This window comes from Emydura macquarii, unplaced genomic scaffold, assembly GCF_026122565.2.
Source record: "Emydura macquarii macquarii isolate MOO-44397 ecotype Brisbane River unplaced genomic scaffold, CSIRO-AGI_Emac_v2 contig_1254, whole genome shotgun sequence".
Lineage (NCBI taxonomy): Eukaryota > Metazoa > Chordata > Testudines > Chelidae > Emydura > Emydura macquarii.
This window is the reverse complement of record NW_027131391.1, coordinates 1,521,888-1,535,616: the sequence shown is the minus strand read 5'-3', so window position 1 is coordinate 1,535,616 and position 13,729 is coordinate 1,521,888. Positions and strand designations below refer to the sequence as shown.

General features: G+C 37.2%; 2 protein-coding genes across 6 annotated transcripts in view; one reads left to right on the top strand and one right to left on the bottom strand.

Moving 5' to 3' along the window:
* RSPH14 (radial spoke head 14 homolog) overlaps positions 1–13,729 on the bottom strand; it is a 148,604-nt gene that overhangs the window by 111,510 nt on the left and 23,365 nt on the right. The gene's annotated exons all lie outside the window — the stretch shown is intronic.
* GNAZ (G protein subunit alpha z) overlaps positions 1–13,729 on the top strand; it is a 114,638-nt gene that overhangs the window by 98,174 nt on the left and 2,735 nt on the right. Inside the window, exon 4 of one of the 5 annotated variants that reach the window (XM_067550026.1) lies at positions 5,351–5,517. The exons of the other annotated variants lie outside the window; for them this stretch is intronic. Within the exon in view, the coding sequence (XP_067406127.1) occupies positions 5,351–5,428 (78 nt within the window). The 3' untranslated portion in view covers positions 5,429–5,517. Of the gene's footprint in view, positions 1–5,350; positions 5,518–13,729 lie in introns of those variants that run through there. 5 annotated transcript variants of the gene reach the window in all.

The following is a 13,729-nucleotide window of genomic DNA, read 5'->3' as shown; positions in this document are numbered from 1 at the left end:
TAGCAGTCAGCAACCACTCCAGTGTTACCATTATTCCCCAAAGTAATTTTGACCCAAACAGATTCTGTTTTATCCATTTAATCAATTCTAATTTCTTTAGTCTATCTCATCATTAATATACAATGCTTCTCCACCACCTTTACCTGTATTCCTGTTTTTCCTGAACAGTATGTACCCTTCAACACCTGTATTCCAGACATAACTACTATTCCATCATATATTCCATTATCCCTGAACCAGTAGTTCTTGTACCTCCATTTTGTTACACAGGCTCCTTGCATTGGTGTTTGGACATCTTAGTTGTCTGCTTGGCCACGCCCAGATTCCTTGTCAGATTAGGTACAGTCATTTTATTGCCAGTATTGCCTACCTGACTGTTACTATCATTGGTACTGGTACTATCTTTTCTCTTGTTGTCTATTTTGCTACCTGCTGTTGTTCCTTGCTTCCTTGCTGTATCCTTTTTTACTTGATTTTTCCATCTGCTCAACAAGAGATTCAGACTTGGAGATTTCGTGAGCATCTTCTAACCATCTCTCCTCAATTCCTAATTTGAAGCTCTTTTAATTAGTTCCAACCTCCTTCCCAGAAGTTTATTTCCCTCCCTACTCAGGTGGAGTCCATTCCATAAGAAGAGTCTTCTGTCCATGAATGCCTGCCAGTGATTGAACATCCCTAAGTCCTCCTCATAGCACCATTGCTTGAGCCCTCTGTTGATCATCATAATCTTGTCTCATCTTTGCTCTATTCCTCAAGGGACAGGTGAATCCAACTGAAGAGAAGCTTGAGCCTTCATTTCTTTAAGCATCTTCCTCAGTGTGGCAAAGTCTTCCTTGCTGCCTCCCAGTGAGAATCTAACAATATCATTTTTTCTGACATGAAGAACAATCAATGGATTCTTTCCTGCTCCCATTAGGATCCTCTTCAGCCTCAGGTCCACTTTCTGTATCTTAGTTCCTGGCAGACAACACAGCCTTCTGTTCTCTGAATCAACTCTAATGTCCTTGTTAGTAGGGAGCCCCTCTAAGTAACAGGGACTTTTTGCCTCCCTTCTCCTCCAACAGCTCTCAACTCAAACTCCTCTGTTTTAAGCTGTGTTTGCTGGCTCATGTGCTGTTGCTCCTGGACTTGGACTTTGCATTGGACCACTAATCTTTTGTGTGCATTTTCCATGTTTAGGTGGTTTTAGTGTGCCTGCATGCTGGGACCTCTCTTTTCTGTGTACCTCGGCTAGATGTGCAATTATGCATTTTGTCTATGAATATTTTCACTATTTTCTATTTTGGATTCCCTTTAAATTCCATCTTCTCCCTCCTCTCTCATGAGTTAGTGATGTAAGTGACAGCAGATTGAGATTGCTTGGTAGGAGACAAGAAGGACAGGTTGCAGGAAGTGTACTGTAACTAACACTACTGTGTTCACTAAATATTAATGCTTCTCTGGAGATCTGAGAACAGGGGATATAATACTCATACTCCAGAGCTCCCCATTGTCAGTTTATGACAAAGGAAAAACTTTCGAAATAAAAATAAAATTAGGAGAGGTATGAGGGGTAACAAGAAGGGGTTTGAACCAGAGGTGTCAGCTCATATTTCAATCGTTATGTATTTTGAAGAGAGAGGGAGTGTGCCCAGGATAATTGTTTTAGTGTAACAATAATATCAACTTTTCTCATCGGGTGGCCATTGGGGAGCTGAAAATACATTATATTTTTTCTCTCTAATACAGTAGAATAAAAAGTAATATTCAAAGAAAATCTTATGACTTAATCATGGATTTTCTGCACTCTTTTTCATTTAGGAAACATATGGCCTGATTCTCTTCTCCTGAATCATACCAATGGAAATCACAAGTAACTCCAGTGAAGTCAATGGAAATGTACAAGGGCAAAAAAATGGTTAAAAAAAAGAAAGAAAGAAAGAAAGAAAGAAAGAAAGGAGAATTAGGCCCATAGTGCTATAGCATCTATGAAAAGAAATAGGAAAACACTGGCCCAAGCAACGAACACCACAAATCAGCCAACAGAAAGAGAAAAGGGCCCTGCTCCGTATGTATTCCTTCTTTCTCAACACAAGCTTGACAGCACGAAAGTATTTACAAATAGAGCAGAGTGAAATTTTTCAACTGAAATGTTTTTCAGTTAAAAATACAGCTTCGGCAACACTGAAAGTTTTTGTGAATTCATGTAGATTTTGCTAATTGTTTTGGTTGGGGAAAAATCAGAGAAAATTGAATAGTTTGGTTTGGACATTTTCAAAATGAAAAGTTCTGATTTTTCAATTCAAAACAATTTTTTGTTTTGAAATTTCCTTTAATCTTTTTTACACATTAAATGTCCACAAACAAATCAAAATGTTTCATTTCTGGTTGAACAAAATGTTTAGTTTGATCGGAATAATTTTTTTAAACTTTTTTGATTTGCCAAAATTTTGAAAATGTTCAGTTTTGGTTTTACGCAAAACAATTTTTCCTCCCAGAATTGTCAGCTAACTGAAAAATCTGTTACTCGCATAGCACTGTTTGCAAATATTCTTACAAATAAAACCTGCTGATACCCTTCATTGGCATTCACAATCTTTTATTCACTTATTCAGGAATATTCAGGTGAGTGACTTGGTATTCATAGTGTTCGTAGGAAGGAAAAACATTGCATGTGATAGTGAGAATTAATATCTGCAAGAGTGCTTGCAATGGAAATGTTTCCAAAATTGTGAACTTTTTGTGGGTTGGGAATAGAAAAGAGAAGGAAAGAGTGGAAATACTTCAGAGAAACAGGAGGAAAAATGAAAAATAAATAAAATGAGCAGCAGGTACAAAAGTGATGTGCAACCACCACAACCCCCGAAGAGTAGCACAAAGAGGTCATTAGCCTAATGACATATTAGGTTCAGGACAATCACTCGCTGATGGTCAATTGCTCTGACTACACTGGACTTCCAACACAGAGAGCATTCAAAGGACATGTGGCTGTTGGCATTGTGAGAGCACATGTAGCAGCAGTACCAGGGTCTGATGCAGCGCAATAAGATTACATGTACTTCAACTACGTTTGCTAGAAGGAATGCTGTGCTTCCTCATGCACTTGATGTTGTACTGGATTCTGCTAGCACTGCTTATCCTGTAAAGAGTACTGTGCAGGGACACTGAATCCAGTTTCCTATTTGACTGTGGTGAATGGTTTGTCCTGTTATGTGATAAAATAGAGACCAGTGGATTCAATACCATGTACTTGACAGATGTATAAAAAAGTATGTTCTAGATGAGATGATATACTTAGCTGCTTTCCAAACTGCCACAGCCAGAGACCTGGCATTCTGGCAATTAATCAAGAAAGACAGAAAGAAAGGTAACTGCATTCTTTTCAAATAGAACTGTGCACATGTCCAAAATGTGCCACTTTGTGTCACAAAAGAAAATTGAATATAAAATCCATTAAACAGGAATTAATTTTTTCTCTTCCTCTTAGTTAGGAACAAAAACCAGGGAAAGATTTTTAAATGTTCTAAAATTCCAAGAGCCTGCTTATCTCCTGCTGTCTCTCTTGCCCCTAAAATGTTCTGATCTCTTCACCCAGATAATCAAAGTCTCGATGATTTATACAGGCACTACTCTTGTTTATAAAAGGTTAGATCATCCAATCATAGAACAGAAATAAAATCATATGCCTTACATGATCAATTGCAAAATGCAAATAGCAACTAATGAACTTGCACTGAACAATTAGTGCACAATCCATAAACTGAAAATGATTTGCATAAAACCATGTAACCAGAAACATGAAAATGGCTTGTCACAGAGCAACAGGATTGGTGCTACAACCCTAGCTTTGGAACAGTCTCTAGGAGTGTCAGACCCCATAGGAGTCTGACTCTTTTTCCAGGGTAAGCCATGTGGGCTTCATAGACTGGACCTCTGGGCTTTCAGGACTTCTGCTTCATATCGGGCATTCTGTTCAGTGAGTTCAACTGAGACAGACTCAAAATGGAGACTTGTACATTTTTCAGGGATTAATGAACCTCTCCAAGCATTTGCAGTGACACCAAACAGCATTGTCAAAACAGTTGGGTTTATTAGTCAACTGGAACACAGCATCAGAAGTCCTTAGGATAGTATGCAGAACTGAAGGTTAAAGCATAGTTCAGTCTGGTTAGCCCATGGCTCAGTCAAGCTGTAGTGAACCCCTTTGTTCAAGCTCTATCTGTCTTTCCATGTGACCAACTTGGTCTGACTCCAGTGAGAGCCCCAGCTCCCTCCAAAAGCCAACTCTTATCCCTCACCTCTTCAGTCCTTTGTTCTCCAGCTGAGCATTGTTGCTCTATGCTTGTCTACGCTTAAAACAGTGCAGCTGCACTGTTTTAGTGCTTCAGTGAAAAAACTACCTAGGTTGACAGGAGGGCTTCCCCCATCGGTGTAGATAATCCACCTCCCTCAGAGGCAGTAGCTAGGTCAACAAGAGAATTCACCTATCAACCTAGTGCTATCTACACCAGGGGTTAGGTCACTTTAACTGCATTGTTCAGGGGGTGTGAAAACACCCCTGAGTGACATAGTTATACCGACCTAATTTTCTAGTGTGGCCAAGCCTCCACTTCCCTGCTGAGAGATGGGGAAATCCTCCCTGAGGGTGGTTGATTGCTAAGTGTTAATGTCCCGGTGACTGGATTTGCTATTGTCTTCTCAGATGCTCCATTGACATGGGGACTAATGCCCAGACAGCTAGCCAACACTCATATCTATGTCTCTTAGCCTACCCTGAAAGCAAATAGTCTTTTTCCACCCCACTGGGTAACAATGTAGTCATACAGGGGAAACTGAAGCACACATAGGATTAATAAAAATATTACAGAAAATTCCCATTTTGACACAAGGGCCTGAATAAATTATTGATTTGGAAGATTTCACTGAAGTCTCATCAGCATTATGAAGTCAGTTCCCCACTTTTTAACAGCAGATTCTCAGAAAGACGGAATTCTGTTACGCTCACTAGAGAAGCCAAATTAACTTCCTAATACAATAGAACATAATACTCATTAACAAATTGCACACAAGATGCAGTGCAGTGTGGGTACAAGAGATGGAATTAAATCGGTGCTTGGGCATATTACCCAGTTCTTCCCAGGTGATTATTTCTATCCTGCTAGACTGCACTATTCTGTAGGACATTACATCTTCCTGCACAGGAAAGACAAGAGATGTTTCTACTGTGAGCAAAACAGCATATTACAAAGGAAGAGGTGAAACTTCCTCTAAGCTTTGAGGAGTGCAATTAAACACACCTCCCATGAAAAAAATAACCTTTCTGAATATCCATTAGTTAATTAGCTTTTTATGCATTTATTCTTTTCTTCAGCTAGAAGATCAGAAAATCTATGAGGGCAACAAACATTGTCATCAGCAGGGAAATCAGGAGGTTCGGAAGAAACCATAATGCTTCTGATTGTGGAAGAACGTTTAGTTTTTGGGGTTTAGTCTAGGCTGTCTGGAAGAAATTGTTTGTTTGAGAAAATCCAGTTGTAAACACAGATTGATTTATTGTGCCCTTTGGGACAAACAGGAAATGCTAGTGGTGGAAGCCTAGCTCCAGATTGTACACCAGATACTTTCAATAACTGTTTTTTTCCAGTTTGAAGAAAATAAATCTGAGTTAAGACAAAATATTAAATCAACTGCTTTTACTCTTAATTAATAAGCCAATCACACTGTGCAAAGCAGCTTACCATCCAGCTGATGTACCCTTCCTCTCTCCAGAAATCAGCAACTTCACCGTGAAAGAATGTCAACACAAATTATTAAATTAGCCAGGTGTGAGTGTGATACAAAATGAGGGCCAGGGCAATGGAGAAAAGGAATTTGGAATTGCATCCTGAAACCACCACAACCTGATTATTTACTCTGCACCCTTCTGCTTTCTCATGCCCTATGCAGATCATTCTGCCTACTTTTAGTTAAATTTGGTATGTGGACTAAATAAAGAAATTACATCAATGCATGTGCAATCTCTTGAGCTAATAATATTGATTTGAAAAAATAAAAAATGTACTCCTAATGAGACAGGATTGCTTTTCTTAATTTAACATGCCAATATTACACTCATTTTATATGATGGAAAAGTGAAAATGACATGAACTATACTGAGTTGTACAGATAGATAACAAAAATAAGAGAAATTAAGATGTCAATATGAAATATTCAGGGTCAGACAGACTGATCAATGGCAAGCTGACCCCACACTGCTACATTGTGGTGAACGAAGCCTAAAGTACAGTTCTTTAAATATCTGCATCTCTGTACAGAGGCTTAATATTGCAGCTGTTGTACAGGTTATAAACGTCAGTTTTAAACTTCATACTTATTTCACTTACTCTTTTTTTTAAGGTTAAATTGAACCTGCTGTAATAGGGATTTATAAAAGGCCTTTCATGTCACTTAGGCTTCTGGTATGTTGGCATGCCAGGGATACAGGAGCATAGAGATCCTCTGCACCCCATGAGTACTGCATAGGGAGTCTCTGTGCCAGCTCAGAATGGGCAAATGTGAAGGGGTTGTTGAAAGTGAATCAGGGGAAGGAACTCCTGGATCCTCACATTCATGATTACAGTGGTATAAAACACATAAAGGGACAATATTTTAACAATAGGTTGGAACATTAGTTGCAGCTCTGCAACTTCTCATGTGTTGAGATGTGAATGCTATTTTCCCAGCCCCTGCAGAACTGTTTGCACAAAATCGAGTGTCTGGAGTATTGCACTAGGAGGAATGTATTTCATATTATGTTGTTATCTAACATAATATTGGTATACACATTTGAAATTTATTCTTAGATCTATTCACTGGATCAGTTCCACAGAAAACATGCCTCCAGGTTTCCTTCTAAGATTTACCACAGATGTTCGAACAATCATAATGTGATTGTTTCAGGCCATCTGGGGATTGTTTTCTTAGGTGAGTGTGATGAAAAATACAACTCATAACTTGGCACACAAAGACAAAAGTAATAGCAGCAAATCACATGTTCAGAAGTGGGTATTTGCCATTATTTTCTGAACTAGAACTGGCACATAAAAAAGATCATTTCAGTTAAAAACAATGACATCATGAAGTCACTGCAATGCAAGTTTTCAATTTACATTTTATGGTTTTCCTGCTCATGAAATCTCTAAATCCTATAAAATCTTTGCAACAATTTTTTAAATTTTAAGCTTACTATACTAAGCAGATCTTTATCTGTGAATGGACTCAGTTATTCGTTCCAAAGAAAAATGAGAATCAGAAATTCAGTAATCATTATTAAATTCCAGAATTTTACATATAGATTTGCTACTGCATTGCTCTAGTTTTACACCAGTAGAACTCAATGAAATCAACTGAGATACACCAGCATAATATTCAGTAATGCAGTGGTGAATCAGGTCAATAATACTCAACTTTGCAGAGAACATTTACAGCCAAATTCAAAGTTAAACTCCAAAGTAACAAAGTTTTATTTCTCAAAAACAATCTGATCAAGCTGTCATGACAATGCTGAACTGATGCTTCAGTTCTGTTCCTGGCTGTACCATAGATTTGTTTGACTGTGTGCAAGTCATTTCAACCCCTGAACTTCATTTCATGCATCTGTAATGTGGGGTTAATACTTAACAATTTCACTGAGTTATTTTGAGGCTTACCAAATTAATGTTTATAAAGCATTTTAATAATCATAGATAGAAAGTGCTATTTAAGTAAGTGTAAAGAATTATTATAAAATCTAGACTTTTTATTCAGGGTATTTGTGTTTTTTGTCTACAGCTGTGGAGGTGCAATTCTGCAGCAAGGCTACACAGCTCCGCTAAGGTTTAAGACACACTTTAGAGATCTGCTTATGCAAATAATTTTCTTGCAGGAGACTGATTTGTTTCAGGTTGAAGCACTAAAACTATAAAGGAGATGGATCTACCAAGTTGTTCTGCCAAATTCACCTCCAAGAAAAGTGCTATGGTGATTTATTTAGTAAGGCTTTATCTTTTGTTTTTGTGGAACAGTTCGTGGATCCAGAGGGATGATATTTGCTGGTTCAAGAGATGACTTTTAGGCAGAAAAATGACTCTCATTAACATCTAGGCCCTTGTGAGAGATTATATTAAGGATTTTTATGCATATGTTTATTTTTCCACTATTTTTGTCCCTGGCTAATATAGGAAAACTAAAATTGCATTTTGAATCCTTTCCTGCATGAACTACCATCATTAGTGATTCCATTTTCCAAACGTGCTAACACAGAAGATGTTGCGTAAAGACCTTGATTTTATTGATTTTTGGTTATATTAGAACCCAAGAGAGCTTTTACATTTTATTCTGCATTTCACTGGTGTGTTTATGGATTTGTTTTTAATCTAATTCCTCTGGACACTGTGTGGATGTGTGAGATAAAGCAGATGGGATTAAAAGATTATGTATCTTAATTCTCTTCTATGAATTTTGCATTGTTTCCCTCATGAGAACCCAGGTGGTGCTTAATCTTCCACTTTCCAATGGTTTTTTCTTTAGGTTTGTTTATTTCACCATGTACATTCTACAACAGAGAGATTAACTAATTCTAAGAAATGTCCATGTTAGCTGCTAGGATATGCTGAAAGTGCACCCACATAGTCTAAGTACTTTTGCAGCAGCTAAGAAATTGATGTGAGGCTCTATTTATTGGCATATGAGTTAGGCTAGAGCAGTGGCTCTTAACTTAACCAGACTACTGTACCTCTTTCAGAATTCTAGCATTGAGCTTGCAAAATGTGGGAAAGACTTTTTTGGCTTGGAATACTGGCTGATGTTGAACATGCATCGCCATCACATTATACATTTCTCATAATTCGCATGGTTAGGGCTGGCTGAACTTTGTAAAAAAGGATCTGATTTTCTTAGGAAAATTTTATTTTATCTAAAAATCAAACTCTTGACTTTTTGGTGAAAAATCTAAAACTGAAATATTTCAAACAAAAAACAAAATATTTTAACTTATATATGCTGCTGCAGTGCCTCATGGGAGTTGTAGTTTGGTTGCTTCATTGTCCCTATTCTTTTCTATGGGCAGGCTCCTCAGTTGGACTCCATCTCCCATGCTGACTTGTGACCAAGGGACTCCCAGGATATATTGCCTCCCCTCACTGAGACATGAGACTGTGGTGTGTCATGTGAGATATCTTACCCATGAGCCCACCCTATAGAAGAGAATGGGGCATCTGAACTACCATTCCCATGAGGCACCACAATGGCATTTTCAAATTGGAATATTCTGGCTTTTGATTTTTCACTGAAGAGTCAACATTTTTTGGAGGGGAGTGTGCATTTTCTGACCAGCTCCACATATGATCTATTTGTATTATGAATATTTGGAACTGCATTAAGAGTTTAAAGCCTCTTTTAATCCTTATTGTAAATGTTCAAGAAACAAATTAGCCATCTTGTATCCAAGATTACATCAAAGCAGCAGCTTATGTTTATAGAGCCATTCTATATCTACACATCAGGCACTTGCATATAAGTATGCGTTTAGGTGCTCTTTGATCCTGTTCAATAAGCCAAGTGGGGCTGTTTGTGTGTATTCACCCAATCTACTCCTGCTCCAAATGCTGGAGAGGGATTATATAAAACCTGATGATATTTTAGTGTAGTTGGTGGCTTTTTTCCTTTATCTCAGAAAACATAAGAAGATAAAAAATAAATTCTGCTTTCAAATGGATCATGGAATATTTTCTTGTTCAAATACATGGAAATACAATATGCATCCAAACCTGATGGGATCATATTTGACTGTATTATATAATGTTTAACTACAGTGATTCTAAGGGATTTTTATCCACTTCTTCTCATTTTCCTCTCTAAATGCTTTTTCCCATTTGATACTTCCTTTTCTGTTTTTTTTTATATTTGTCATTTTTTCCCATCTTTTCAGTTTCTTCATTCTTCATCTGTTCTTTTTATTTCAGATCTTTTTCTGCCTGCCTCTTTGTGTCTGTTTTGTGCCACTCATTTTTCATTTCTTTTACTTACCATAGAGAGACTATTTTTCATTCTTTTCTCCTGTGCAATTTTTTTTATTTTTGATCTCTTTATAATTTTATTTCCAGCTGTAGCATCCTATATAAAACTCCTCAGCAGCTGCACCCAACAACCCAGATCTTAATCAGAATACTACAACTGAAGCAAGTCTGAAACTAAAAAACTCAAAGCATCTTTTATGATTTCAGAAGCAATTCTTATGAATTAGTGGAAACAGAATCCTTGTCATTTTCAAGGCACTTCATCTGTAATATGGCATTAATTAGGATCTAGATGCTTCATATACTGGATGAAAAGCATGTAGTTTATGATGAGGGATCTTCATTTGCCCCTTAAGCATCCAAAGATGAGTGTGCATTATCTCAGAGTGGTGGACAAAGTATTTTTTGCTAGGCTGCTTTTATCAGCCTATGTCTCACCAGGAAGATGAAAGGTATCAAAATGTGAATGCTATTCATAGAAACATTTGAAGAGAACGACAGGGACACACTTTTAACACCCAGTGAACTGAACTGCAGTAAATAGATTTTAGATGGTACAGAATTGAAATAATGACAATGTTTCCTAAGAAATAGAGACCATTTTAGAGTCACTTGGCAGTGCTACAATAAAGTTGGCTTCAGTGGGGTTTTACCAGGTTGTAAAGCAGAATCCCTAATTTAAGACAAGTGGATACATTTGACAAGCATTACCCCAGTCTTGGAATAATTTTCCCACTAAGCTAGCCAATGGAGCATAGTAGAACATTCTGATTCTCATCTTTGAGGAAGAAGCTCTCAGATCTGTTCAGCAATTGCCTCCTGCTGGGAACTCCTATATCACCAGGGCAGAAGAGGAGCTCAGCAGAACACATTTCTCCTCTCTCCTGTAGAAGAAACTCTCAGACTTGCTCTGTTCCATCGCTATCAGCGACCTTCTATTACTACTCCCTGACCCTCAACTTGTGGGTGACATCACTAGGGAATAAAATTCTGGTAGACAAGGGAAACAGTGAAAAGACCCTTGAGGCATCATCCCCTCTCTGCACAATGATTGCCACTAAGCATACAAACAACATGCCCTGCTTTCCCCACCCTATTTTAGCATATTTTTACACAAGTCTACCCTTACAAGGACTATGAAGTAAACGCTCTGAACATAAGTATGGTACGACACTGTCAGAGCCTTGGAATTTGACTATCCGGTGGCCCAGTTCTTTAAGGGACCTGGGACAAAAATATCCCCAATGTGCCAAATCCAAATGATCCCTGGGATTAGAAAACATCATACAAGAAGTGTCCTACTACCAGAAATCCCTTTAATTTATTATGTCCCCCTTCCTAATTTGCTGGGCACCATTCAACTTATGCACTAAATGAAGCAGGAATAACAAAATGGGATCATATGAACTAAAGACATTTAATTGTACAGAATGCAATTGTATCATTGTATTGGAATGAGCAGAATTAAAGTTGCACATGCAACCTTAATTTAACTTGAGCATTTCCTGATTTTTGAGTACTTCACTGCAAATTTAACATTCTTTTAATGCAGTATTTTGTGTGGATTTATTTATCTTCCTTGGCTTCAAGGCTTTCCATAGATCTCCTTTAGCCACTGCATAAGGTAGAATAGTATAAGTACAGTATCTTGTAATTGTATGGTGTTATTTCCTTCTTTGTAGCCAAAGAATTTATTAACCACAGCTTGACAAAAAGGTCTGATCATAAACTGGGTTTGGAAAGGAACATATAGCTGCATAAATAAATAGAACTCTTTCTGGGAGTTATTGACGTCAGTTCATGTTACACAACTCATGGGTACATACCCAGTGAACTGCTCCAAAAGATATACTTAACACCTTTCCAGTTGTTCAGAATGAAATCACATATAGCTGTGGCACTGTCCAAACATTCTGGAACATTTCACAGCAGTTACAAGTCTAACAAGATACAAAATACTGAGGATTCTTGGGATATTTTCAAGGTTTAATGCAGAGTACTTTCTCTTATCTAGATTACAATGATTTGAGATCTTCTAAAACAGGGTTTTGAATTGCATTTCTTCCACTTCCCTTTTAATTATGTCAGGATTTTCTATTTTAAACTTCAGAGAAGAACAGGATTTTTCTGGATATCTAAGGATTGGGAGGGGGTTGGGAGGATTATACATGACTAATCTAGTATTGACTGAAATTAAGTTATTGGGATACTTGAGAAATGTTCCATATGTGGTGATTCTGTTGTAGATTCCTATATTCTGGGTCTGAATTCTTCTCTCTTTTTTATTATTATTATTTATTATCATTATATTATATGGCTGTAAAAACATCTCTGTGAGCCTTTGTGTATCCATTTTCTTTGTTCTGTCATTATTTCTATTAACAAATATCAGTAAAGAGTATTCAAAAAGAAGAAAAAGATTGGAATGTCTCCTCGGTGATATGTTAAGATTAATCAATGGTGCTTCTTTACCAGCTCTAAACAGGAAGCATGATCTGTACAATACCACAATGACTTGGTTAAAAGAGGCTCTTGTCCTCTAAAGAGAGAACACTGAAAATATCAGAGGCAGGCAAGTGCTTGAATATTTGAAACTCCCACTTCAAGTCTAAAATGACTTAAAAACACACATAAAGAGAACTTGAATGTACAATTCAAATATTTTATAAATTCTTGTCTAATCTGATGATTTTGAAATATCAGCAAACCATTTTAGAGACCATTTTTTCATTGAGAATCTCAGTATGTGAAAGTTAATGGTGTGTCACCATCAAGTGTGGTGATGGTACACACATGATGGGTGGAGTCTGAAGGCTTTTGATGTTGAATAAAAAACATTGAGCTTTTAAAACCAAAACAGCTGACTAAAGCTTTGGTGTTGGAGTCCCAATAAAACCTTTTACAGGAATTAGTACCTAATCTGCAATGTTTTGGAAAGAAATGTCTTTTAGTATAAATATCTGTAATCGAGAGACTTCTGTGTCCTCTTTGGACAATATTTAGTTCAAACATCAACAGCAGTTCGAACAATTTCCTCCTCTGCACAAAAAACCATGTGTTACAAAAAAGAACGTCGTTCCTGGTACTCAGCCTTTGAATAGCAATTGGCACCATGGACAGCTGCATGTGCTGCTTCTTTACTAGGGGACATCCCCATGTGGATTAGCTAAAAACCCTCCATTCCAAAATGAATTAGGCTTAATCAAATTAAGGCCACTTTAATTCTGAATAAGGGTTTGCACACAGCAGTTTAATGCGGTTTAACTAATCCACTTAAAATACACATTTTTAGTTAATTCAGATTAATTTTCTGTGGTATCCCCATGTAGAAAAGCCTTTATTTTTCACAGCAACAATATGTGAGAGAACAGTGTGCAGAGGAAGGGTAAAATATGGCCCTAAATTTCTAACAGATGTCTCAATCCAACCTTAGTTTTGTTAGCTTTACTAAATTGGTATTTCCAAAATAAATGGTTCCTGTCAGTCACTCCAATGTATTGTCAATGGTACTTATTAGTTTAGCAAGTGGAAGATCAGGTGTGTCTACTAAACCCTTTTAGCCAAATTATGTCTTCATTTTGAGTTGCTCCTTGTGTCTGAGTCTAGAATTTGATCCTCTGGAGGAAAAAATACTTTTCTATATATACCCTTCCAAAGTTACTATTATACAAGATGAAAAGGAATGTGGAAGCAAAAGGGGTCAATTCAAAAATGAA